Raw genomic sequence first — 27,081 nt, 5'->3', positions numbered from 1 at the left:
GTGGAGAGCCCTGGGGCTGCTGCTGCCACCTGCTGGGAGAGAACTCTCAGTCCCTTAGTTCATGGATGGAGGCAGACAGAGGGAAGCAAGAAGAGAGAAGTGTGGGCTGTGTCGTGTGTGTGTATCTGTGTATCTGTGTGTGTGTGAGAGAGAGAACCCATGTGAGCCTGTGTGAGTCCAAAGCAGTGAAAGATGCAATGATTTCACACAGGTGTGCCATCAGCTTCTTACATCAAGGATTTACAGCCTCTGAATTGGAAGGGGTTTTATCAGTGCTCATTTCAACATGACTTTACTTTTCAAAGTGTTTCCACTCCAAATCTTAAGGTCATAAAGCAATTCTATCAGCAGACACTGAATTTACTCAAGAACATCGCGCGCCCAGCTGTCAAATACATGTCACATGCATATTAAGGTGACATGAATAAGTCAGACCAGCACATTAGTTGTTATACATTCATGTCCAGAATATGCACAAGGGTCTTCACTTCATGAAGATTAAAGGTTGACTGTGATTCCATGGGTACACAAGGGGACGTTCTGTGAACATTTAGTGTCATGCCTCAGTGTGGAGCACACATGTGCAAGATAGAGAAAAAGCTCTGTGCTCATGCTAGGTCTTCACAGTATATGAAATTTGTTTATGCATTCAGGGCCTAGAGGAGGTATGACATCTATGACACAAAAATGCCAGAAATGTGCTCAAATGCCTCAGGCTTTAAGGAGGTTCTGAAAGAATGCCGTGGGGTGGGATGGGGTGTCCAGTTCTGAATCTGCAGGAGCAGCTCAGGGCCCTCAAGATTCACCTTGGCAATGGAACAGGGGCCGACGAGGACAGCTCATTGTTCGCCTTACGCTGGTCAGAACACACCCCTCACGGGGCTGCAGATGCACTGAGCCTGCAAGTCCTGCGGGTGCAGCTCAGCCAGGTCCACACCAAACAGGAGTACCTGCTGCAGCAGGTGGACAACTTCACTCGGAACCCAGGTTTGGCCCTCTCCTCTCCCAATTGGGACTCCTTGGAGGAGGACAAGGAAGTAGAAGCTGCTTGTTCACAGCAAGAGAGTCTTTGGGCCTGAAACTCCTTCCCTGGCAAGGGGGTCTTCCAAAATCCTGGCTTGGCATGAAAACTCGGAATCCAAGACATGGAATGAGAGCCATGTGGGGTAGACACAAAGTTACAGGTTCCATGGGTTGCAGACAGGGCTATCAGAAAGTGGGGCTGGGAACATAAGAACCAAAGGCCTTGTCCAAACAGAGTGTAACCTAAGAACCAGGGACTGGAGCAACTAGCTCAAGGCCAAGTCTGACTCACAGAGCCTTCAGTCCAATCCAGAATACTTGGGAAGTTGGGTAAGACCCATAACCTGTGGTAATTCCCAGGGCCCCACCCATACAGACAGCTAATACTGGCCCATTGCTGGTAGGCCAGGTGATGTGGGAACTGTGGAGGGGAAAGATCAGCTGGACCTAAGGGGAAAAATAGTGGCTTAGATGGTAGGGCTGCAGATAGAAAAAAAGGGATCCTAAAACAATCCTCCTTCCCTCTGTCCCCTCCAGGACTTATACCCACCACTCTCTCAGGCTGGCCTAGAAAGGAAAAGGCTAATTTAAGCAAAACCAGCTCCTAGGTGTGACCTGGCTATTGCAGGGTTTACACCATTGCATGGAGCCTGGGATCCTTGCTCTGAACCCCCCTGTCTGGGGTGAGCTGGGGCTTAGGAGAGTGAGCCTATGGCCAGGGGCCTGTCCCCACAGAAGCAAGTGCTGTACACAGATGCCATGAAATGCTACTGCCTCCCCAGTGAGCACAGATGAGAACCAAGTTGGGATGTGAGCATAGAGGACAGTGTGGCAGATGGGCAGAGTCCAGGCTCAGGTGCTGGACACAGGAAGTGTTACTCTTTCAATTGAGAGGTGAAGGAGGAGCTAGTGCTGAACAGCATGAGGGCCCTTCCTCTAACCTGAGGCATTTTCCCAGCTGGTTTGTCCCCACAGTCTCTGACAGAGTGGGGGGCCTCCAGGGCCCCACACTTCTGGGACTCCCAGAGATCTACAGGTGTAGAGCTCTCAGGTGTAGAGCACTAGTTACAAGGAAATACCTGGCCCTCTCTAAGGACTCATTCTTGGAAAATGTCCAGGTGCTTGGCTTCTGTTGTTCAGTGCCCCTCGGGTCCCCCCAGCTCTTCCACCCCACTACAATCTCCCTCTGCTGCCCACATGGGAGGTGCTAATACTCAACACCAAGCTGGGAGCTCTGGGTGGTGCCACCACAGCCCAGCCTGCAACCCACTCTCCTTTCCTTGCAGACCTCTTCCGGATCAAAGGCGAACGAGGCACTCCAGGTGGGTTCATTTCCACTCTGACCCATGCTGCTCTCCCCACAACCTTCACCCATGGGCCCCTTGGCCTGTGCCTTTCAGGTGCTCCACACTTGACCCCAACTTACCTTCCATGGGTCCCCCCTAAACTCCCTGGTCTTCACCTGGATTCTTCTCTTGATCCCCTGACCACATTTGCACACCCATTATCTGAGCCTTTAAACTGCTCCTTGCCTGAGATGGGAAGTGGCTCCTACCTCAACTCACCCCCCAAATCTAGCCACTTCTAAGATGAGCCCCAGTGCATCTCCTCAGCTGGACTCTCCTCCCAGGATCCCAGCTGCCAGCACAGGTCACTTCCTTTGTTTCCCGCAAGTGCTCTTTCCAGGTTCCTGTTACCTGACACTCCACACTCGCACCCAGCTGGCAGTGGCCGAGGTAATGATGTGGGGAGGGACAGCCTGTGAAGTCAGACTGACCTGGGTCTAGTCGTGGGTCTGCCACTCACTAGTTGTGTGACTTTGGGCCAGTTACTTAATTTTCCTGGAGCCTTGGCTGTTCACCTGTTTAGAAAATAATGGAGGTAATTATCCTTCCATCACAGAGTTGCTGTATGATTCAAGTGAGCTGATGTGAAAAAATACCTGTCAATAACAAGTGCCCTCTGAGGACAAAGCCTGTGGCTTAGTCTCCTTTTCTTTCTACCTCGAGACACACATTTTGTTGCACATACATGCACACACTTCACTGGCACTCTACTGTAGTCCATTAGCTTCTTGGAGCAGAACTCTTTGGTCTCATAATTTTTCAAGAATGGCCCAGATCACACTACTGACCAGTGGGGCATTGAGAAACCTTGCGAGTGCCAGGAATCTAGGCTTGGATGACTGTCAGACTGGGACACAAACTCTAGCTCTGCCTTTCAGGAGCCAGGTGGCCTTGAACAAGTTGGTTCCCACTTCTGAGCTTTGTGTTCTTCCCTATAAGATAGGGGCAATGATAGGACCTCCAGCACTGGTGTCAAGATAAAATGATAAATGGAAAAGTGCTTAGTCCAGTGCCCAGTTCACTGTGAGTGCTCAATAATGTTGTTGTTACTATGATTATTATTATTTGCTTCATTTTTGTTTTTCTTGGGAAGATTAAATGAGCTGATACTTGGAGAGCCCCCAGCCTGATGAATGTTGGCCCCTGCACTCTAAGGAGACGCTGTTTCAAAACCTCAATCACTTTAGTGGACAGAATCAATGCTTAAACTCTTTCTCAACTCAGTGAGTTTTTAGCCTGACCTTTAATATCTGCTCTATCACCTGCCCCAGGCACAGTGGCCCAGGACCAGGCACGGAGTCCACCTTCTCCCACATCAGGGTGGGAACAGGCTCCCTCTGGTTCCTCTCTATCTCTCTATGAGCACATGGATGTATATACATTTATAACCTTCAGACGCTATCTGTCTGTGGTTCTCAGTCTCTGACAGCTTCTTCTATCTGTCTTTCTCTTTCTCTCCTAGAGCCAGAAACTGGAGGCAGGAATTACTAATGTCAGCAGCCTGGTCTGCAGAAGATCTGCCTCAGGACCTGCTTGCCTCCCAGGTTCCCCACCACCTTGGCTTCCCCAGGAGGCTATAGACTCTCTCCCATCCTCCATCCTGCTTTGACTGGTCAGGGCTCCGCAAAGGGACATTTTGCTATAAAGTCTCACAGAGATCAATAGGTTGGCCAGAGAGGGCAGCAGGGTGCAGAGCTCGGAAGCTGGTGTTTTCACCCTGAGGACGCCTGCTTGTGAAGGTGCACGATGGCCCAGGGTTCCTAAAACACTGTTGGGGAAGGTGGAAGAGGGTACCATTACACCTAAGTCAAGTTTTGGGGAAGTGTAGTGTGGAGCCCATCTGTGCTTCAGTTCCCATCTTTTGTATGCCCCAAACTTTTTTCTTTCTTCCCAACAAATATTTATTGAAAGCCTCTTAAGGAGGAGGCATTGACCAGGCAGTGAATCCATTCATTAGAAGTCACACAGGACACCTGCCCCCAGGGGCCTTCCTGTTTAGGCGGGAGATCAACTTGGAGCATAATTTGGTAGCAGCCCTAGCTACTGCTCTGAAAGGTGGACGATTCCCTGGGTTAAAAGAACATAGATGGGACCTGACCTCCACAGGTGCCAAGGAAGGCTCCAGAGCCACCTTTTAGATGAGACCTGAGGGTGGGGGAAAGTTACAACGAAGCATGGGTCCCAGAGAGCAAGAATCCCAAGTGTAAGGCTCTTAGGTGGGAAGGGAGTTTGGTGAATAAAGGAACGCTGAGAGTCCAGAGTGCAAGAGCAGGGGAAATGTAGGTGGGCGGTGGGCCTGGGGAGTCACAGGGACTAGGCAAACCCAGGGGTGAGGCCAGCCCCGCTAGTTAACTGAAGGTACATTTTATCTGTTCTTTTGATGACTTCACACCAATGCTGAGTGGCTGTTGCTATGATCCCTCTTTCACAGATGAGGAAAGTGAGGGTCAGAGGTATGTTGACTTGCTCAAGCTGAGCCAGGTAAGATTGCAAGAGATGAGTTTGACTCCACAGTGAACCTGGGACAGTCTGTAGAGCCTGTGGTGAAAGGGAGCCACCTGAGAGGCACAAGATTCTGGGGCACTTCTGAAGTGCCAAGGGCAGGAGCCTCCTGCCTTGGTCTACTAGGATGAGGAACAGCTCTGATGAGGTGTTTTCTGTGTCCTGGGGTCTCTGGGGTTCTCGCCTCCTCCTTTTGGTAGTAAGTATAGAAACCCTCTTTTACTGGACTTCTACCACATCCCACAACCTCATCAAGTCCCCTGGGGATCCCGTGAGGAGGGTGCTGCTATTCCCACGTGCAGAGGAGAGTGATGCTAGGCCGAGGGAAGGCCCTCACTCAGGTCACAAAAGGGGAGCCAGCTCTCAAATCCTGAACTGGTCCTCACTGGTCTCTTGCCTGAGACCCTGTGCTAAAGTGAGGTATTACAGTCCCCAGTTCTACTTCTTTCTCTCTGGACCTCAGTCTTGTATACATAAAATAGATCTCATAACATCACGGGTTCCATACGCTGCACTGCAATTCTACTCTGAAATACACTCAGGCCTCCACATCTGTGGTTCTGTATTTGCAGATTCAACCAATCAAAGAATGAAAATATTTGAATAAAAATTCCAAAATGTAGATCCCTAAACAATGCAGTACAACTATTTATGTAGCATTTACATTATATTAGGTATTATAAGTACTCTAGAGATTATTTAAAATATATGAAAGGATGAATGTAGGTTATATGCAAATACTGTGCCATTTTATACAAGGGACTTGAGCATCTGTGGATTTTAGTGTCCATGGGGGTCCTTGAACCAATCCCCTGTGGATACCAATGGATGACTCTAGAAGCTTCCCCACCATGGTGCCCTGGCATGTGTACAGGCTTTGCTGTTGGGACACTCAGAGTCTGCTGACCTCTCTCCAAATATGTCACCTTAGGCAATGCCCAAAGCGCTCAAAAAGTCATTCTTCTCTGTGGTGATGTGGAGATGTGCTATGTTCTGAATGTCTGTGTCCTGAATTCATGTATCAAAACTCTAATGCCTAAGGTGGTGGCATTAGGAGGTAGGGCCTATGCAAGGTGATTAGGTCTTGAGAATAAAGCCTTTATGAATGAGATTAGAGCCATTGTAAAAGAGGCCCCACAGAGCACTCTAGTTCTAGAGAAATGAATTTCTGTTGTTTGTAAGCCACCCAGTCTGTGGCATATTGTTACAGCAGCCAGAATGGACTGAGACGGGACAAGGAGCCCTGTCCTGCCCATCTGAGTCATTGAGACTTGAGTCTGCAAAACAGAGAGGCCCTTACAAAGAGAGAGAACCACATAGAAAGGGCAACAGTCATGGGCGCCATTTGTCCAGAGCGCTGTATGTTTCCACACGGTTTCCATGTGATAACCTCAGAACAGCCCTGTGTAAGCAGTATGTCAACACCACTGTACTGACAAGAAAGGTGAGGCTCAAAACGGGGAAGTGACTTGCACAAGGTCACTCTGCTACTATTGGGACCCAGGTCTGTCTTAGTCCCTGTCAGGAGATGTCATCTATACAATTGTGTCTTGCCTGCTAGGCCATGAACTTCTTGCAGAAAGAAGCTCTGTCTTGTTTTTTTTTCTTCTTCCTTCCACACAGTTTGGCTGGTCCTGAGTGCTAGTGACAAACTGTCACTACAGTTTGTTGAATGAACAATGACACTGAGTGGCATTGTCAACACACCTGTTTGGATGGCTTATTGGTGTTTCTGCTCCTCTTCCTCATGTCTTCTAGGTCAAAAGGGTCTTGACATTCTTGGCTGAGAAGAAGGATCAGGAGGTGGAAGGGAACAATGGAGCCGCTGATGCTCCCCACTTATCTACTTGCACCGTAATCCTCTTCCTCCTCCTTGTCCTGGCTGCATTATGAATTCCTTTTCCTTTCCAGGCCCTCCGGGACTCCGAGGCCCACCAGGAACCAAAGGAGAGGCAGGTAAGTGGGGGCCAGTGTGTGTGCTGGCACCCCCAGCAGGCTTTTTCAGAGAGGCTGCCTTGGGTTACAGACACAGACCCACTCTAAACACTCCGCGGGGTCTCTGTGTGAGGGAGGCTGGCTCAGCGTGACACCCTAGATGAGCTGGGAATGCTGAGAGACACCCTGCATTGTGGGGAAAGTACCTAGATGGGGCTGGAGCGGGTTGGATGCTCCAGTCTCCTCTCAGGGATCAGGAATCCAAGCCTGTGAGCATCACTGGGGAGAGTCAAGCTCACTGGTGCAGCAGAGACTCTAGAATCCAACATATCTGCCTCCACCATGGACCGACTCTGTGACCTTGGGAACACCCTCTCACCTTTCTGAACCTCATTTTTCTTATGTGTAAAACAGGGATAGTGTGCTTCAGAGGGTCACAGGGGGATTAGCATGATGAACAGTCCATGACTGTGACTATGTATTAGGATGTAGCTTAAACCCACCCAGCTGCCTCACAAATGGCCACAGCATGGCTGGAGCAGAGAATTTGGGGGGCTTGACTGCACCCACCCTGGCAAGGAGGGAGACTGAAATGTCAGAGCTCATGACCCTTATAGTCCAGTCCACTCTCCACTTAGACTCTCCAACCTCCAGGTCCCTGGAAGTGCTCAGGCCACTGAGATGTACAGATGTTAAGACAGTGACGTTACTAGAAAAAGAGCTGGAAGAGAGTACTCACGAGGAAGGGCAAGTAAACAAACCAAGAGTCACTAGGCCTCCGGGGCACTGAGGTAGAAAGAAAACATTGCCAGTTATGGAGGGGAAACTTGTTAGCAAATAAAAATCTTTTTTTTGAGGAGCTAGTTTTGGGGAGGAATTTAACAGAAGAGATCCCAACGAGTCTCATTTTAAGCCTCTAGCAGGGGTTTTTCCAGGGAGGTTTTCAGCGATGGAGATGGACAAGTAAACAATAAGGGGAGAATTTATAATGTAGCGAGGGACCACCCAGACACCTGTACACCCGTGTGCTCACACACGCATGCTCATGTGCCTCTGTGTGTGTATGTGTGTGGGGAGAGAAAGAGACAGAGTGAGAATGAGATCTCTGCAGGGTGCTTTAGCAGGGAAGCTGCTACTGATTGAGGAACTGAGACCGCAGAGTGACTGAGCTCTTTTTCCCACCATTCCCTCCCATACAGGCCTCCAAGGACCGAAGGGTGCTCCAGGGGAGCAAGGAGACACAGGTAACGTGTGCTTCTTCTGCTTGGGATCAGTGATGCACTGGCCCGGGCACTGAGTCGATCAGATGTCCCCAGCATTTCTTCCCCTCAGCTCCTCTCCAGCCCAAGAGCATTAACGCCTCCTACAGTCCTCTTGAGTCTTACTGTACCACCTTAAGATTACCTAAGAGATGAGCTAACACACCCCTAGACTTTTCCAGAGACTCCTTACTTTTCTCCCCAGAATTTCTCCTGCCTATCATGTAGCAAGCCCATGCCCAGGAGGATGCTGGGAGCCCACCTCACTGACCATTCCCTTCACAGGCAACCCAGGACCTCAGGGAGAGAAAGGCAGCAAAGGCGATGGGGGTCTCATTGGCAAGAAAGGGGAAGCTGGTGCTAAGGGAGACAAAGGAGACCAGGGCTTCCCAGGTAAGGGCCTTGTTGAAGTGTTGGTGTTCACCGGGAGGCCTGGCGGGCTGGGTTCCCACTCTGTGCAACCATGTCTGTTCAGTGCCCACAGAGGACAGGGCAATCCTTGGCCTACCAGCATCCCTGGATTGTAGATGTGGTACCTTCCATCCAGGTGAGCAAAAGAAAGGAATGTGAAAGCTAAGAGCAATGTGAGAGAGGCGACAATGTCACACCAAGCATAATGGTGGCAACTGGTGAGATAGGCTGGGCTAGTAAGTAGCAGGAAAAGAAAGTGAGACACCAGAGTAGGGACCTGAGGTGGGCAGGGGGAAGGAGGGAAGCCTGCATGGCAGTGAAGGCAAGGGGCTGATTCTAGAGGGAGGACTTCAGACAGCCCCCCTCCTTGATGGCAGGTGCAGTACTTCTCAAGCTAAGTAAGGGTCATGGGTTAGAACTACTTTGGGTGCTTGTTCAAAATGCAGGTTAGACCCAACAGTCTGTTTCAGAGGCCCTGGATGATTCTGACCCTGGAGGTCTAGGAGACACCTCTGAGAAGCACTGCCCTAGGGGCTCTGGCCCTCATGACTAGGCATGTCATGCTCTTTGTCACTTGGCTTCTTTGTGGGCCTCTCAGGGTGTATCTGGGATGCAGCAGGGGAATGAGGGCTGCAGATCTATCCAGGTTGGTTGCCATCTCTGCTCTGAACCTGTCCACCAGCGTGACTAGGCACATGACTTTGCCTGCTGAGATTTGATTTCCTCATTTCAGAAAAAAATGGTAATTAAATTAAAATAATTAAATTGTGCACACCATGGAGGGCAATTATAAAGGTTAGAGGTTATATTTTCAAACTCTTCCATATGGTTGACACTAAATAAATGACCATCATTATTGTTAGTAGTATTAGTGATCCTGTAAAGTAGGAAGGGAAGGACTTCAGTTCCAAGATCAGGCAGATCTGGGTTCTAATACGGCTCACTACCTGTGTGACCTTGGACAAACAACCTCAGTTTACTCACCTTAAAGAGGAAGATAGTAATAGTAGCCTTTAATGAGGATTAATTAAAACAGGAGTATGAGAAACAAAAGAAGTGTGATACTGTCATTACAAATGTTACTACCTAGTTTCTTATTTACGTATACTTGCCTAGGTACACTTCCTGTACCTAGGTACACCTAGAAACTAGGTACACTTGCCTTCAGGAAGAGAACCCTTAACAGGGAGCTGTCAGCCATCCTCAAATATTAGAAAGGCACTTGTGGAAGAGAAAACAGACTTGCTGTAGTGGAGCCCAGCAGACGAATGAGCACTAATAGGCAAAGGTTTCAGGAGAACCAATTGTGTCGTGTGAGGGAGGAAGAACAGGGTAAGACTTGGGACTGCCCCGTGATGAAGTGGGCAGATGATGGTATCAAGGAGCAGCCTGCTGCTGGGGAGGTACAGAATTCTCCCGGGTGGGGCTGGCAGGGCAGGGTCCTTCCTTGCATTAGGTTGGACAGTTGACCTCTAAGGATGGTTTCCAAAGTGGCAGTCTGAGTTCTCTTTGCAACAGGAAAGGGAGGACCAGACTTTTCTCAGGGTGGTTCTGCCGGCCCCAAGGAAGGGGACAATAGCCAGGCCTTCACCTGCCAGCCCTTTCCTATGGAGGTTTTCCACCCACACTCACACACTGCCACATAGGAGGGCATTGAGCCCACACCCAGTTGCAGCCTGGGAGCACTGTGGCTGGTGAGAGGAAATGCCACAGACTCACTTCCTCAGAAATCAGGATGCTGATCTTCCCCTCCTCTTCCTAAGTCTCCTCTCCCAGTATCACAAGCTCTCTCTTACCCACTGCTTGCTCACCCAAATGCGACTTATCCTGGTGCTCCTGAGGTTTTCTACTCTTCATCCCAGCAGATGGGTAATGCTACAGAGGTGAATTTCCAGGAGACATGCTCCATCTTTAGCTGTATTTAAAAGTTCTGAAGTCAGACACAGCTGTGATTGTTCAGCTGGTGCCAGACTCGTCTTTTCACTGACACTTCTCTGCTTCCAATGTTGTCCCTTTGATGGAGACATGGAAGTCATGGAAATATAGACTCAGGCCCAGGTCATGCTCAAGAAACTTCATACAGCCAGGAATGATGGTCCTGACTATCCCAGAGCAGTGGGACGCCAACAAATTCCTCCAGAGAAATAATTCCTAGTCCCTTTAATAAGACATTTGTTCCTTCTGTCACAGTGAATGATCAAAAACTGCCTTCTTGCTGTTTGCACCTAGGCTGTTGTAAGAGAGCTCAAGTCTAACCAAGTTCTTGAGAGTTGTTTTATCTTCCACCAAGAAAGAATCATTCTTTGTATATCCAAAACATTTTCAAGAATCTGATTTCCAAACCTTGCCCCTAACATCCCTCAAAGCTTATAACCATTTAGGTTTGTATAACAGTTGCTCCTCTTCAGTCCATTTTGTCTCCTTTCCTGATTCACTAGAGAGAAAGCTGGTTGTCTCCTGAGTCATCTCCAGCTCTGATATCACAACACTAATTGAATTCTATCCCAACAAGCCATCCCCAGGGCCCAAGGAAGCTGCCCTGGGCGGGTCTTTGCAGCTCCCTGAATATCAGCCAGCCTGTGGGTTACTGATGAGCAAGCTCACCTGGTGCAGCTGGCGAGGGCCAAGCAGCCCGCTCACAAACCAAAAGCACATTTTGGGAATGGGTGGGTGACTCCTGCCTTGTGAGGAGCTGCCCTCCGTTGATATGCATCAATCGGTGGCAGAAAATGGGAGGGAGCAAAGAAGAATCAAGGAGTGGACAGGCTGGGACAGGCTTTGAATGCTGATGACAAGGGGTACATGTGAACCCTTTGTCACAAGGAAAGCCTGTGGCTGAACAGCTGGTAGGAAAAGGAACTGCCACAATGTCTTTCTCTCCACTGATGCTCAAATTTTCTATTCTCAGCATTTGGTGTCTGCCTTCTAAAATATTCAGATTTCTGTTTGGGAGACTTGAAAAAATAATTCCCAAATAAGCTGGGCAGTGCAAGTTGAGCCCGGGCTGTGGTCCCCCCCAAGTGGACCTGAGTGCTTAGCTGGGTCCTGAGAGCCTGGCTTCCAGACCTCCCACTGTCCTGGCCACTGTTGATCAGCTAGGCCAGGTCACCTTGTCCATTTTTCATGAGTTTATGTCTTGTCTCTGGGGCAAGGTGGTATGCCTCTTGAGGGCAGCCATCATCTCTTTGTGTGGGACAAGATGCATCAGAGTGGGACCTGGTGCCCAGGTTAGCTCTTGTGTCATGCCTGACTACGACTTTCTGGTTTTTAGGAAGCAAGGGGGATATGGGCATGAAAGGAGACATGGGGATCATGGGACCCCCTGGAGCCCAGGGCCATAAAGGTGACTCGGGGAAACCAGGCCCTCCAGGTAAGAGGCTGTGTGGACAGGTCCACTGGCTTGTAGACATTCCCCCCTCCCCCTTTTCTTTTTCTGGAAGGCTGAGCTAGAGGAAAAATAATTCCTAAAAGTCCCTCCTAATTTTAGGTGTGGCTGGCGTTTCTGGAGTCAAAGGAGATCAAGGTAAGAACAGTAGAAATCCGTACCCAGTTCCCACGCTTTCTGGGCAAAGTCGAGCCCAAGACCTGACTCTGCTATCTTTTATTTCATTGCAGTATTAATCTAGAGCATCTGGGGTTTCTAAAACCTGGCCCCTCCTAAGAGGAACAAAGCAGCATGCTTAACTGATATTCCTCTTTAGAGCTTCACCCCACTCTGCCACCCAGGGTTGGAGCTGGACATTTGCAACCCAGGGCTCCTAGTAAGTTCACAAGACCCAAACTGCAGCAGTGAATGGAAAAAAGTAATAAATTGCTGAGACTGTATTCTTTCCCCTTCACCCTTGCTTCTGTTAAGGCTACTTCTAAACCTGCCCGGGGAACATATGAGGTGTTAGGACATACTACTCTCACTGCTGAGAACAGATGTGTGTTTAGGGGACAGCAGCCAGGCCCTCTGCCAACCATCCTAGCCTTGCAGTCATGACTTAACTTTCAGGACCACCCGGAGCAGAGGGTCTTCGGGGCCCACAGGGTGCGACAGGATCCCCAGGTGCCAAGGGTGAGCCTGGCAGTGCTGGTGCCCCTGGGCTAACAGGTGAGGAGGTCCTTTATCCTGTGGTGGGCTTGGGGAGTGGTGTCTGAAGATTCATCTACCCAGCTCTTATGCCCACTGTGGCATCTCTTGTACAGGACCGCCAGGGAGACCTGGGAGTCCAGGAGCTGAAGGTGTGAAAGGAAGCAAGGGAGACACAGGTAACAGAGGGTGTAGGTTGAGGATGTGGGTAGGTTTGTTGGATATCAGAGATGAACAGGAAGGAGGACCAGCTCCCTGTGGGTCCACTAGAATGTGGCAGAAGGTATCCTGTGCTCTGCCCCTCTGAAAGTCCTGGGGCTGTTCTTCCTCTGCCCAGGATTTCCTAAAGGCCTTGAATGTTATGACCAAACCTCCAACATCAAAAAGGAGAGCAGAGCACCTTGACCACACCGTCTGCTTGTTCTGCCTTCCAACTGTGAGCATAGTTTTCACTCTTTTCTGCTGACTTGGGATTCAGGCAGAGAGTATCAAGAAACCCCTTTTTGCACATTGTTTCATGGTTCTCAGGCTGGGAGGAGTGACCCACTGCAAATGAACTCACAGAGACTTGCTTCTAAACCATTGCACCAACTTACCGTAGGTTATAAATTGTCATGTCAATTTTATCTGTGTTATAAACCATTGTGCCAACTTGGCCTATATACCAAAAGCAAAACACCAATGCAGTCTACTTTATAAAACACTATGCCAATTTTATCTACGTCACTATGCAAGTCCAGGTACCTGCAATGTTCTAGAAAGTCTGGGCCACCGTGTTGGGCGCTGGGTCCCCATGATGCGTAAGACCTAGTTCCATTCTTCAGCCATACAGATTGGGGCAGGAGATAAACAGACTTTTACCGCACCATGTCAGGCATATGTCAGGCATACTTTGATGCATGGGGAACTCTTGTCCACAATTTAGAAAGCCAGTTGCAAGTGTGGTGGCAGTATGAGGCTGTGAAAAAGGGCTACATCTCTGCTTAGGATGTCTGAGGGCAGTCTGCTGCAGTCTCCTCCTCTGCCAGAGCAAAGATCAGGCTGGTTTTAGCAAACCTGCATGTCCTCACCCCAGAGCCATACTATGAGCTCGCAGCAGAGGCAAGAACTCTCAGTTTTAGTTGATCAAGTGGTTGACTGATTAGTTAATTAAACAAATAGGACTTGACCCTGCTAAATGCATCAGGTTAGCAAGGGCTGGAGTCTGGTGGGGGTGGTGAAAGACCCGTGTGGGGGTGGTGTAAGAGCTTCAGCTGAGTGTTAGAGGATGAGTGAAGTTTGGACAATGTGCAGGAGGAGAAGGGAAGTCTAGAGAGAGGGAACAGAGCAGGCAAAGTCATGGAAGAGTGAGAGAGGGCTCTACAGGGTGCTGTCCTTGGCACCTAGTTGATATCTAAATTTGGTAAGGGGCAAATCAGGAGCTCTGGTCAGAGGAGCAGGTGAGGCCACCTCCTGGCCAGCTTTGGACATCTGAGGTTTTACAGAAGGTTGTCAGGAGCCATGGCATGGGCAGCTCCTGCACCCACTGTTCTTCCCATCCATCCAGCCTTGGAGCTGATTTCTTTTTCACACATAGTGTGTCCGTAGAAGCAGTGGCTCTGCTACCTAATGCCACCTGAAGGCTGCCAGCAAGGTCTTACCTTTCAGAAAGATTCCATCTGAAGTGAAGTCTGGTGGTCCTAACTTCTCAGCTCCCTCTTCTGATCTTATATTGCCCTCTTTTCTGGAGATCTTAGGGTGTCTTACTTTGGGACCTGAGGATGTCTTACCCCTGTTTTCTGCTTGGCTTCACGGATATGAGAGCTTTCCTGTCTCAGTTATAAACAGAGTATACCTTCTCCTCCACCTCCCACTACCCCCAGCTAGACTAAGCAAAAATATTTGCAGTAAAATATTATTTTACTCAAAGCCTTCCTGTGGCCACTCCCCAAGCCCTAGTCTTTGTCTCCTGCTGTCTGAAAGCGGAGTATCTTGCCCTGTACTCTGCATCCTTGGAAGCTTTGCATTATAAGAGCAGCTACTGACAGTAAGCATCCCTACAACAAATAGTGGACTGAGCAGTCTTGGGAGTTGTGTTTCACAGTAAGAGGTGTGGGCCAGGGTTCAAATCTGGGTAAGGGTTCAAATCAGGCTTGGCCCATACAAAGCTTGGGCTTCATCTATTACGCTTTGTCATGCTATCTTCCTCCCCAAGCAGCCTGAAGTGTCCCCTTTTCCAATCAGGAGATGCTGATGAGTGATACTTCTCCCCCTGTCCTAGTCCAAAAGGATCGGTGGAAGCTGCAGCAGCTTCTTCCACTCCTAGGAGAAAACCAGAAACTCTCAAGCTCTGTTATGGCTCTTCCTATTTACCCCACCCCCATTTTAGCATGCAGTCTGGGAATTATTTTAACTCCATCATTGAGTCCTTGTTTATTTGCTAAACATCTTTATATTGATCCCCATCAATAAGACCCCGTGGTAAATACCAACCAGGCAAATTCTAAGGGTAATTCCTTAATTCCCATTGCCCAAATAAGCATGGTGAATTACATTTTCATTTTGAAGCATGCAATAATGACAACTCATGTAAATTTGCATAAATTTCTTGCACAAATCCAAATACTTGTCTTGAACAAGTAGCTGATGGTCCACATGGACATCTCAGAAAGGAATTCCCATAGAGAGGACCACAATCTGGCCCATCATAGCCAGGTCTATAAATCATCCTGAAGTAAAAGATTAATGAACTTTGGGATAAGTTAGATTTTTGGAGTGGGAAAAGGAAGGCTGGGGGGCAGTGAGTGGTGGAGAAATCTCATTATGGAGATAATGCATATTTTTCAGTGTCAGGACCCTGGTATTCCCCAAACCAGAGGTCCTATGCTGTTTGTCCAGTTTTGATTATATGAAACCAGTTTTTCAAATGGATGTGTTTTTTCCATTTTGTAAATAAAATCATTAATCTTTCAAATGGCTATCTAACTGCATTTGATAAAAAAAAAAGAGAGAGAAGTTACAGTGCATTGGCTTGGCCTGGGTGACAGCTAGCTTTCAGTATTGTGCGTTAATAATAAAAGCAAACAATGTTTATTATCAACAATGCCTCTGAGCCAGACACCGTGCTTGGGATGTTGTTCCCATGATCTTAGTTTATCTACCCACACACTTGAGTTTCATCATCCCTCCTACATTATAACCAAGGAAGCCAAGGCTCCCAGATGGTACACACTTTCTTAGGGATCTTACAGTTAATATACATGGAATCCAGTTAATCTCAAAATATGATTCCAAATTGTACTTTTTAAGACTTTGTTGTGTAGAATAACATAGAGTATAGGACTCAAGATAATTCAGAATCACCTGCACCTCTCATCCCACAGTAGAAGGGTAAATCCTGGCTTAGACACCAACTATCTCCACTTTTACAGTCATTAACCATACTCCAACCCATTCTGGTGAAATATTTCCTCTTGTTCCCACCTCTTGAGAAAAAGGTGGCAACTCAGATGAGAGGAGGTGAAGAGGAAAGTTCTTCCATTCTGTTGGAAAGGTAAACTGCTTAGCTTATTAAGTATTCTCACCCAGCAGAACTTTCTCTAATGGTAATTTCCTTTACCATTCATAAAACAAGGTTTTATCAAACCCCCAAACTAGTTTTTCTCACTTTTGGTCTTTTAAACAATTGTAAAATCACTAAAAATTTTTTTTGCAAAAAATACCCCACAACAAAATGAATTTTAGCTCAAAATTTTATAAAGTTCATTTGGAAATGAGGAAGGACTCACTTCAACTTGTAATAATGGCATTTCTCTTTCTATTTCTACCTCATGGAATGATGTTAGTAGCAACCAAAACATTTAAGCTCCAAAACACTGATCTAATCAGAAGTTCTGCGTCTCCACAGCCTTCAACTCCAAAATATAGCAAGAACTTAAATTTTCTATGTCTTTTTATTTTTCTCTTGAGGAAAACCCAAAGTGCAAAATAACTTGAAATCCATTTTTTCATCTGTAATGCTTTACTTTAAAGATAAGCAACAAAAAATAATTTATAATAGCAATCAGCCCAATATTGTGAATTTAATTTCTCAGTTAATTCCATTCCATATATCTAACTACTAAGCCCAAAAATGTATTAAGTCTGTCAAGTCATGTTACTAAATTGTCACTTATGAATTTTTTCCTTGTTTTTCTCTGAGTTTCCTAGAGGTATTTGCAGAAGTCTGCATGCCTTCCATTTTTAGGTTTACTACACACCCTCTTACTTTTTGACAAGCAGCTCAATTTGTCAGTTATTAAATTAATCCTAAATTTGCCAGGCTGCACTCAGCCTGTATATCAAAATGATATTGAAGGAAGTTTCCTAATTTCCATACTGGAAATTTCTGCATTCGGGAAACCTGTGCCTCAGCTTGGACTTGCCACTGACTAGTTCGGTAACAATGGGTCAGTACTCGACCTCCCTGGGCCTCAGTTTTCTCCTCCATGAGATGTGAGGAAAAGTCTAGAATAGCATCTGGATCTTGCCAGCTCAGCAGCACTCTGGGTTTGAAATAGGCAGTTTTCCCATGGGGCAGGAACATTCTAAGATTTTAGGCAGAAAACTAAGCAGGCATTTGCTTTCTAATCCACAGAAACTATTTTGGAGAAAGGAATATCTTCCCTGAGTAAAAATCTTGCAAATAAATATGTCAGGCCCTCTCAGCTTATAAATTTCTGATACCCAAGTAAACCCAATTTGTTTGTGGTTAAGAGGAAAACCCAATGTTCATTGGCTTTCTAGTGTAGTTTTATATACACATCTAGATCCTAATTTTCAACCATTTTCTCTCTCCCTGGTCCAATCAGGATGCTGCCTTGATTTATAGTGAATTACTAGTCCTTTGATCAAATGCAAAGCACAGGCACTGAGAGAACATCCCCTGGAGTTTGGTGAGTCTTAGAGAGAAATCAAACAAAACTCAATTTTCATTTTCTCCACTTGAAGTGGGGAGTTTTGAAGATAAAACCACCACCCATTATGCACACACACACATATCACAGGGCATTTTATTAAGAGCCAGTGGATTTGGGAGCACTCAGACATGGGAGGGTCTGGGAATTCCTCAGAGATGGGAAGACTGCCCACAGGAACTGATACTTGGACCATCAGTATCAGCATCACCTGTAGACCTATTAGAAATGCAGAGTCTCAGGTCCTGTCCCGGATCCATCCACCGAATCCACAACTCTGGGTGGGGCTTAGCATTGTTGATTTTTTAAGCAAACCCTGTACAGGTGATTCTGAGGCACACTCCAGTTTGACTACTTGTTTAGGAGAAAGAAATGGCCTACAGACATTTGGGAACATCTTCAGAACCAGGTGAACAGCCTTACTGAAACCCCAGGAAGCAGTGAGCTGGCAGCTACAGGGCCTAAGGGAGGCCTAACCTGGGATCCAACCACAATTTCCCCTTAGATAATCTTTTTCCTCCTCTGTAATGAGGGAAATCGCCCTGCCTTGCAGTGCAGCTGAGAGATGAAGCAAGGAAGTATAGGTAAAGTCCTTAGCACACTGCCTACCTTAGTGCAAGCAGTAGAAGACACTGAGTCCCCAGGAGGTGAGAGGCTGAGGGCAAAGGTAGGAGAAACAAAGTAGGGAGTGTCAGGCCATAGGGATCATGGGCCTAATGAATTAGGGTTTTCCTACGGTTCCTGTCTGTACAGGGTGTTTGTTGATCAGTGCTTTAGAGATAGCTAGAGAAGGCCCTTCTTTGGGGGGTGAGGGGAACAACAAAAGGAGGTCACAGATTCTGAAGTTCTTGAACCTGGCGTCTATGGACAGGATCTTTAGGTAGAGATTTCTGCAAAATGGTGCTCTCTAGGATACAGACAGAGAGGGCCAAGAGTCTAGACATGGAGCATTTTTAAATTTAATAGTAACCAAGGACATGTTTCTGAATGTCTTCACCTTCTTTATCTTGACACATGCAATTCAGATGCAGATAAGCAAAAAGAGAACATCTGCCACCTCTCCTGGGTGACCTCAGGTCAACAGCAAACAGGGGCTCTCTGGGAAGCAAATGAGGAGCTTGTGCAGGGCTCCAGTCCCAGAAGAGGAAAGGGAGTCTCAGGGAGGGAAACACCTTGCTCAAGGTCACAGAGGTGGACACACGCTCAGGGCATCTGACTTTAGCTACTTTTCTGCCTTGGAAGGAAGTGTGCCATGAGTGGGCAAGGCCAGAGAAGGCTTCACAGTCTATGACATTGGACATTTTAGCAGGTTTTACAGACTTCATTGGAGTTTTCCAAGGACCAAAGAGGTGAAACATTTTAGACAAAGATACCAGAGCACAAAGAAATGGCCTGGGTGAATGGGACCTGCCAAGCTTTGGGCCTCTAAGGTACCTCCAGCTCCTAGAAGAAGCTTTGAGCCTGAGTCCTGTCTCCATCCCTCAAATGAGGTGCTGGAGCTGTTGCCTTCTCACTGAAAGGTTTTCTTAGGCTCTGCCAAGGAAGAAATGCCATTCAGCCACAAAGTTAGGCAGTAGAGCTTTATTGGGGTTTGTGCACCTGGGCGAGGTTCTCTGGTCCACAAAGTGGGGCTCAAGAAGCCGCACCCAAACAGGGAATGTGGTGGGGTTTTACTTTTGTGGGCTCTCTTCATGGGAGCTGGGGACAGGTCCCCTTTGAACAAAGCGGCAATATAGCATTGGTGGTTCTCCTCGGGCTCAGGTTGCTATGCGGATATCCTTTTGGCAAAGCCCGTCACTTTGGCTCCCTGGTTTGACATCAGCCGTCTTTTCCGGGTTGTAGTTCAGCCGCCATTTTGTCCTACCCTGCCCATCCTGACACCCATATCATTCCAGTGTGTGTTGCATCTCTCTGCACTGAGACATGTAGTGACAGCTCATGGCTCCTTGGCCCTCTGATCCTCCTCCCAGCAGTGTCCAGCCTCAGGCAAGTCATCTGAAGGCTGCTGGGAGCCACAACTCCCTTTGCTCATTACTCCAAGAAGTTGTCCCAAACAATTCTACCAGGCCTCTAGCTAGCTCTACACTGACCAGAATTCATTGTAGGTGCTCAGCAAAGTCAAGAACTGAGAGGCAGGTACTTACTCAGGTGGGAACTTCCCCCAAACAATTGGCAATGAGGGTAACTGTGGTTTCTATTGAACATCAAAGGGCGGGCCTTTGGTTAAGGCTGGACTTCCACTATGGGAGGGACATCAGTCAAGGGCATGGTGACAAGCACCCTGCTGCCTGCATTCCTATTGTTAACTTCTAATAACTGTACTTTATATCAATATCAAACTTTCTTTTTCCCAAACTTGTATAACTGTCATGAAGAGTCCTGTTTCTCTGAAATAAAGATAATTTTGGCCCTTAAAATCATGATGTGGCTACACCAATAAATTATTACCCCACAGTGACCCAATTTGGTGCTGAGAACAGTGGACATTCCATGGAAATTAGAAAATGAAAGGATGAATGGAAGAAAAGAAGGAAGAAAGGAAAAGAGGAAAGGATGAATGAAAGGAGAAAAGATACTACAAATAGTATCATCACCAATAATTGCATGATTATTTTTTTATTTTATGGACATGAGACCCTTTAGCTACATGAATCTTTAGCCACACTGGGGAACCAGAATAAAATAAACCAACCAAACTACTGAACATCTACTATGGGTAAAGGCCCCCAAAACTCCTGGTGGCCACTAAGTATACTTCACAGTCTTTTGGAAATAGAGATAACTTTATTCTCAAAATACCAGTTCTTTTCCAATAAAATGCATCCTTTCCTAGGAAAGGATGGAATTGGATTTAGACACCAAGTCAGGAAGAATATCACTGGCAAGGGAGGCCAGCAGGAACTTTGGGGTCTGTCTAACTCAGACTTTCATCCAATACAGTTCCATTTTCACCCCAACACACATGTCCCCGAAAGGAGACAGAAGCAGTCTGTCTCCTTTTACACTCTGCTGAAGAGGCTTTAAACAATCACGAAGAACCAATGTCTCTTTCTATCTGCATTAATCAGACAAAAGGTAGAGGTTTTCTGAGATTAAAAGTATCTAATATCCAAGTTTTATTATCTCATCCCCCTTTTTGTATTTTTATCTTAGGACTTCAAGGACAAAAAGGAGCAAAAGGAGAATCAGGAGTTCCAGGTAAAGGGCCAACTTTGTTTTAATTTCCTCTTTCCAGAAAGATGACTGCAAAGGCTCAGGCTTGGAGGGAGGGCTGCTTGACTTTGAACACACTGCTGTGACCTTCCCCCAAAGTGGCCAGGGCCCAAGGTGATTTGAGGCTAAGACTCCATGATTCTGTCACTGAAGCCTAAGATTTTCTTCCTGAAAAGGCTGAGGAATTACAGGGGGTGTAGGGAGAGGGCTAGTGTGGAACATAGTGAAGTGTCAGGAGAGCCAGTGGTCAAGTAGTGGCTTCAGGCTATACAGCCACCGTGGTATCTCCCGCACCTACCCTCCTCCTTCTTCTGACTAGATTATTATCGTCATCCCCTCCTCGTTCACTTAGCCCCTGGCCCTTTCCATACAGCTTCTTCAGTCTTCTCAGCAGCTTGAGCCTAAGGAGTGCTAAGGCAACAACACTTCTCAGACAAGCTGCTTGAGCAGTCTTTCTTACTCACAAACGGCACACTCTATTCCTATTTTAACTTACAAAAGGAGAAATTGAGGCTAGAAACATTGTAACAAATTCTTCCAGAATGTCTAGAACTTCCACCCAATTTTGTAGTCTGATGAAGACCAACGACCTTTGGAATCCTGACAGCAAGTTTTCAACCAGCATTTACACGCAAGTCAGGAGATCTGAGCAGCACCATGCCCCCTCAGTTGGACCAAAGATACCAGCCAAATATCCAAACAATCCAATTCACAGGGGACACCTGCTAGTTAAGGACAAGTCATTCATTAAACACCAAGGCTCTTGGTCCCATTTGCAGAGCAGAGCTTCTAACAGAGTGGTCTCTCTCCTCCCTAGGCCCTGCAGGCATGAAGGGAGACAAAGGAAACCCAGGACTGGTAGGCCCCAAGGGTGCATCTGGACCAAGTGGCCAGAAGGGAGACCCAGGAATGAAAGGTAAGGCTCTGTGTTTATTTTTTGTGGTTTTGAAGAAGTCCTGATGTAAGGGGCTTGGGTGTTTTCAGGACCAGAAGGGTTAAGGTCTCTTGGTTTAGTGGACAAGTCCTGAGCTCTGGGGATTGGCCAGAGCTCTGAGGGATTGGCCTCAGCTCTGAGCCTACAAAAGTGGATAAGGCACAGTCCAGCACTCAGAGAGGCAGACATGTGAACTTGCACTCACACTATGCCCAGCCATGCCCCCAGCCACTCTGGACAGTTTCCACGACTGACCAGATCTTTCCATGAAGGAGATGCTTCCCACTCCATGTCTCTTACCTTTGCAATGTCCCTTGCTAATCTAGCTTAGATCCTTCCTGCTGTGGATTAGGTCCATTTCTTTGTGCTTAACTGATGGTGCCCATGGAATGCCCTGTCCCCATGATGCCAGGTCACTGGCAAAGCTGGAAAGAGAATCTGGCCTCCTTGGCACCACTCCAACCTCCTGCCATGGGTGGTAGAGGAGGGCAAGGAGGTCTTGCCTGGTTCCCTTCAATTCATGTGGTTTTTCTCCTTGTGACAGGATCTCCTGGGTCTCAAGGCGCAAAGGGAGAAAAAGGTCAAAAAGGTAATTGCTGTTTTTATTCTTTTATTTGTGCTTTATAGTCAATTCTATACTTGAAAATTGTGTGTGTGGAAGGGGTAGAGGTTCTCAGAAAAATGTCTCATTTTTAGAAAGGTTAGTGATCTCTTTTTTTGAATAAGCCTACTCATAACAATAACCATAGCACAACAGTCTCCCTTCCTTCCTCCCTCCTTTCCTCCCTTCCTCTCTCTCTCCTTTCCTTTCCTTCCTTCCTTCCTTCCTTCCTTCCTTCCTTCCTTCCTTCCTTCCTTCCTTCCTTCCTTCCTTCCTTCCCTCCTTCCCTCCCTCCCTCCCTCCCTCCTTCCTTCCCTCCTTCTTCCATCTCTTTCTCCTCCCTTCCATTTCTCTCTTCTTTCATTTCTCCTTCCTTTCTTTTTTCTCTTCCTCTCCTTTTTCCTTCCTTCCTTTCTCCCCATAACTCAAGGCAAAACATGGTCATCTGGACTTACAAGACCAACCACAGAGGCTCCTGGTTCTATGGCATCATGCCTGTAGGCCCAGGGGTACAAAGGCTGCTTGCCAAGTCATGTTGGTGCTGTATGTGGGATATTCCTGGCCAAGCAGGGGGTTTCTCTCCCCTAACTATAGAATGCCCCCAAGTAAAAAAGCAGTCTACATTCACACAAAGCGCTAGGCTGCCTTCCTCACCTCTCTTATGTATTTTTCACCCAGGTGAATTCCCGACATCTGTCAGGATTATTGGCTCTGCAAACCGAGGACGGGCTGAAGTTTACTATAGCAATTCCTGGGGCACAATTTGTGATGATGCCTGGGACAATTCGGATGCCACTGTCTTCTGTCGCATGCTGGGTTACTCAGCGGGGAAGGCCATTTACCATGTGGGAGCTGGTAAGTGACTCCTCAAACAGCAGCCTCTTTCCTTAAGCAGCTGACATGGGCTTTCTCTCCCTTTGCAAGTTATTCAGTGTGGTTTTAGTTAGAATAAAAAGACTGGTTCAAGCAACTGAGAAGTTCTACAGCTCAGGGCCCTAGGTTTCCATCCTTCTAGCTTGGCAGCCCTTGAAAAAATATGGCCCTTCTTCTCCAAGATTGACAGCAAGGCTTGGTTAGAGTTCTGACTGGCTTGGCTTGGGTCAATATCTCTCCATCCCTTGAGCCAGAATGCAGTATAGCTGATGGTGTTTGAGAGGAATGACTCTCCAAAGATTAGTTGAGGTGCTGGTGCTTGAAGAATGGAGAAAAGATGCAATGCAGGGAAACACAGGCATTTATTCCAACTGTCTGGAAACTAGAGGAAACTAGTGGGCCAGGATTGCCCACTCTGTAATCACCTTTAAGGAGAAGGTGTGAAGGAAGAGAAAGCAAATCAGAGAAGGGGCTTCCTAAAATCAGTGCAGGTTGCTAGAGACTCAGCCTGTGTCTTTCAGCAAAAGGTTCAAGCTTTCAATAAAGGAGTTAAATCCTCAGGCTGAAACCATTTTTTCAGCCATAAGGGCTTATATGGCATGGACACTAGGCCCATTCCTCCTGCTCCCACCCCCAAATGCTCTCTGCCCTTATTACTTCACCCCAAAGTACATAATTATTCTTTAATCTGAGTCCAGGTGGATTGTAAAACAACTTTAAAATACACATTCCCCTTGTATAGATTGTCACACTGTGGTGTCAATTAATGCAAAGAAACAATCCAACTGTTTTCCTCTGAGCTCTTGATCTAAAATCAACTATATCAGAAGAGAGGGGGATTGAAGAAGGTGAATGCTTGGGAGGAACATGGATAGGCTGTAATGACCTAGCAGGAAAAGATGAATGCTGAGAGACTCCCAGGAGGAGATTTCGAATAGTGAGTGTATTAGTATTAAATACTTGGATGAGACTTTTGTCAAAGGGCGGAAAGCAGAACAGAGGCAGAACCATTAAAAGAGACTAGTCTAGCCACCAGCACCTTGGGTCTGAAATGATGTCAGAGAAATTGGCAGTCTACCACAAATGGGTGCCCCCAACCATCAACAAGTAACTCAGCTTTGAACCTAATCCCAAGCTCCTTTCCCTCCTTGCTTTCTCTGTGAATAGGCACTGGTGCAATTTGGCTGGATGATGTTGCATGTACAGGGACAGAGACAAGCCTGTGGAACTGCGCCAAGAGCAAATGGGGAGCTCACAATTGTAACCACAGTGAAGATGCTGGTGTGGAATGCAGCTGACCTGCTGTAGCCCTTACATGGTTCTGCCCCCAAGGTGCCTGCTGGACCCACTTGGGGAAGGCCAGCACTCTCTGAGGGGTTCCCTGAAAGTGGAGTCATTAGTAAAATTCAAAGTGCTACTTGGCAATGTAAATGGCCATGGCTGAAATCATTCCAGCCCTTCTTGATGTACCCAATCAATGCACAACCTTGCACTGAGTCCTCACATGCCCCTGCACACAGGGACAGTGGAGTCCCCACTTATAGCCAGGGAGTACAGGGGATCTAAATGAGATACAGAAAGTGAAGGCCACCTGTAGTCACAATTAGTCATGACCATTCCTTTGATCATTCAGATGGAGCATCTCTCATAGCATGTTCTCCCTCCAGCACTGGAGCTGTTCAGGATGATAGCACCTTTAAGCATGAACATTAGCTCTTATTAAAACATGAGCTCCAGAAATGCAGGGACTTTTGTCTGTTGAATTCATTCCTATAGGGGCTCAGCAAATAATTGCTCAATGAATGACTGAATTAAACCAAGACAATAGAGCAGCTCACCCACTCTGAGAAATTTGGCTTCTGGCTTCCTTTTCATTCTTCCCCTGGGACCACATTCTCTCTGTCTGCCTCTCTGTCTCTTCTCCTCTCCTCTCCCCTCATCTCCAGGGGTTATAAATGATTCAGATGAATGTTGAATTTTGAAGAATGAATGCATGTATGATGTGACTCTGATGTACCATCATTCATGCTTGACCCATGAGTTGCTCAGCTTCAGGGAATTAGGAAAATTGCTGAGGGTCACTTGTAAATGGTAAAGCCAAGGTTAGGACTTAGGGAGCAGCAGTGGAAAGGTTGGGAAATGGAGTGGCCACAGCTCTGGCTGCTGCACAGGCAGAGCACAAACAAGTGGCCCCCACCAGGACACTTCAGGGCTCCCCTTGGGAACTCAGCAAACCACCCAAAAGCCACAACAATTTCAAGGGCTGCAGGTTCACAATTCTAGAACAAGTGTCAGAGCTGCAGGGGGAGAGAGGGGAAGGGACCCTGGCAGGGAGGGGGGCTTGAAAGCTGGCAGTTTTAACTTTGCAGAAACCTCTGTAATGATGCACCTTTTTCTGTCATGTTGGGATGGGGGAATGGTAGGCCAGGGAGAACTTAAAATGTCAAGAAGACATTTTAAGCCGTATCAGTGGTTCTGGGATGTAATATTTTGAAAATGTATAAACAGAGTGCTTTGCCAGCATCTCTTATCTCTCAAATCTTTATGCCTGTTATCTCCCAAGACTTTTTTGTTCAAGGGAAGGAAAGAACTGGTACTGTTGCCTGATAGGACATGGTCCTGAGCAGGTCTGCCTAGGGCTGGCTGGTAGTGTGTGGGTTCTTGACTTTGTGCAGGATAAATTTTACAACACAAGTCCATGTGACTAGGAGGGTACGTTTATTAAAACTGGGGAGAATAAAACAAGGAAGGACTTAGCATAGAAGCAACAGAAGAGCCTAAGCTGGGCTGCTTTTGCTCACTGGGAAGTCAGAGAAAAGGGGATCTTGGGGACAAGTTCAGGGAGTCAGCAGAAGATGAGGTGCCACTGCACATTGCCATCCTGGTTGTAAGTCTTGTAGGGCCCCATAGAGTTGCAGATATGTGCCTGTGGGGAAAAGTGAGGGAAACAGAGGGGGAAGGGAATGGTGTGGGCTACTCCCTAGAGGGAGAGTGCTGCTGGGTCCTTTGTCTTGAGGCCTTTGTCTCTTTCTTGCAGTTGGAAATTCAGGGGAAGATTTCAGCAGAATATTCACCAGTTTTCCAGGTGTGCTCTTTCAGGGTCATGGTCTCCACTGATTGGCAAGTGCCAGGGGAGTGCCAGGGTAATTAGTCATTGCAGCTGGTCCTGGCTTTGCCCACCTGGTTTGCTGCTTTTTCTGGTTTGGGAGCTGAAATACAGCTTAGGCCTAGATGTTATCTCTAAGGAGATGACCTTCTGTGTGTGGCTGCAAATTACTCAGCCCATTTGTTCATCTCTTTCTCAGTTTCCCTATTCCTCTTATCCTGGCTGACTGGCCTATCTCAGTACTGTCTGAAATAGATGTCATCTCTCCCATCTGAATTTCAAATCTGACTTTCTGAACCTCCTTAAAACAGGAGCACCATGAGAATAAAGATGAAAGCAGAACTATTTTCTTCCTTTTAGCTCATCAAAAGCCAAGCCTTGCTGACTTAATCATAGCATTTTAAGGAAAGGAGGTCTGACCTGAGGCAACAGGACAGGCATGAGGTGAAAGCCTCCCTACCCCCTTGCTCAGTGGATTGTGGGAAAAGGGAATCAGGAGATAGAAGTAGAGGGGAGGGTCCTCCTGGTACTCTCAGAGCCAGCTCCTGCTTTTTTTATTTTGTGTCTCAGAATCTGCCTACTGCAAGAATGATGGACTGTGGGACTCCTTGCTGCCCACAGGACCCCTGCTGCCATGCTCAGAGACCTATTGGCACTTGTGCATTCTCTCTCTCTCTCTCTCTCTCTGCCTCACCCCCACACACATCTTTTCACAAGAACAAAAGCAGTTTATAAGCACAGAATAGTCAAAATCCTTACAGAGAATGGACCATCTATGCTGCCAAACCACACTCAACACTTTCCCTCCATGGCACTGGTTTTCATCTCTGGGCTGTGGATAAAGTGTAGGCCTGTATCCTGACCTCTCA

The 27,081-nt window shown here is 47.2% G+C and overlaps 1 protein-coding gene across 1 annotated transcript in view; it reads left to right on the top strand.

Annotated features, from left to right (window-relative positions):
- Positions 1–24,537, top strand: part of MARCO (macrophage receptor with collagenous structure) — a 31,977-nt gene extending 7,440 nt beyond the window's left edge. The window contains exons 3-16 of the mRNA XM_037049897.1: positions 766–987; positions 2,310–2,345; positions 6,783–6,827; positions 8,006–8,050; positions 8,351–8,458; positions 11,748–11,846; positions 11,964–11,999; positions 12,474–12,572; positions 12,668–12,730; positions 20,639–20,683; positions 21,516–21,614; positions 22,177–22,221; positions 22,912–23,088; positions 24,274–24,537. Of these exons, the coding sequence (XP_036905792.1) occupies positions 766–987; positions 2,310–2,345; positions 6,783–6,827; positions 8,006–8,050; positions 8,351–8,458; positions 11,748–11,846; positions 11,964–11,999; positions 12,474–12,572; positions 12,668–12,730; positions 20,639–20,683; positions 21,516–21,614; positions 22,177–22,221; positions 22,912–23,088; positions 24,274–24,404 (1,250 nt within the window). The 3' untranslated portion in view covers positions 24,405–24,537. The remainder of the gene's footprint in view (positions 1–765; positions 988–2,309; positions 2,346–6,782; positions 6,828–8,005; positions 8,051–8,350; positions 8,459–11,747; positions 11,847–11,963; positions 12,000–12,473; positions 12,573–12,667; positions 12,731–20,638; positions 20,684–21,515; positions 21,615–22,176; positions 22,222–22,911; positions 23,089–24,273) is intronic.
- Positions 24,538–27,081: the final 2,544 nt, after the last annotated feature.

This window comes from Sturnira hondurensis, unplaced genomic scaffold (assembly GCF_014824575.4).
Source record: "Sturnira hondurensis isolate 20B ecotype Veracruz unplaced genomic scaffold, ASM1482457v3 Scaffold0006496, whole genome shotgun sequence".
Lineage (NCBI taxonomy): Eukaryota > Metazoa > Chordata > Mammalia > Chiroptera > Phyllostomidae > Sturnira > Sturnira hondurensis.
Note: the sequence above shows the minus strand (reverse complement) of the source record. Positions and strands in the feature narration are given on the sequence as shown.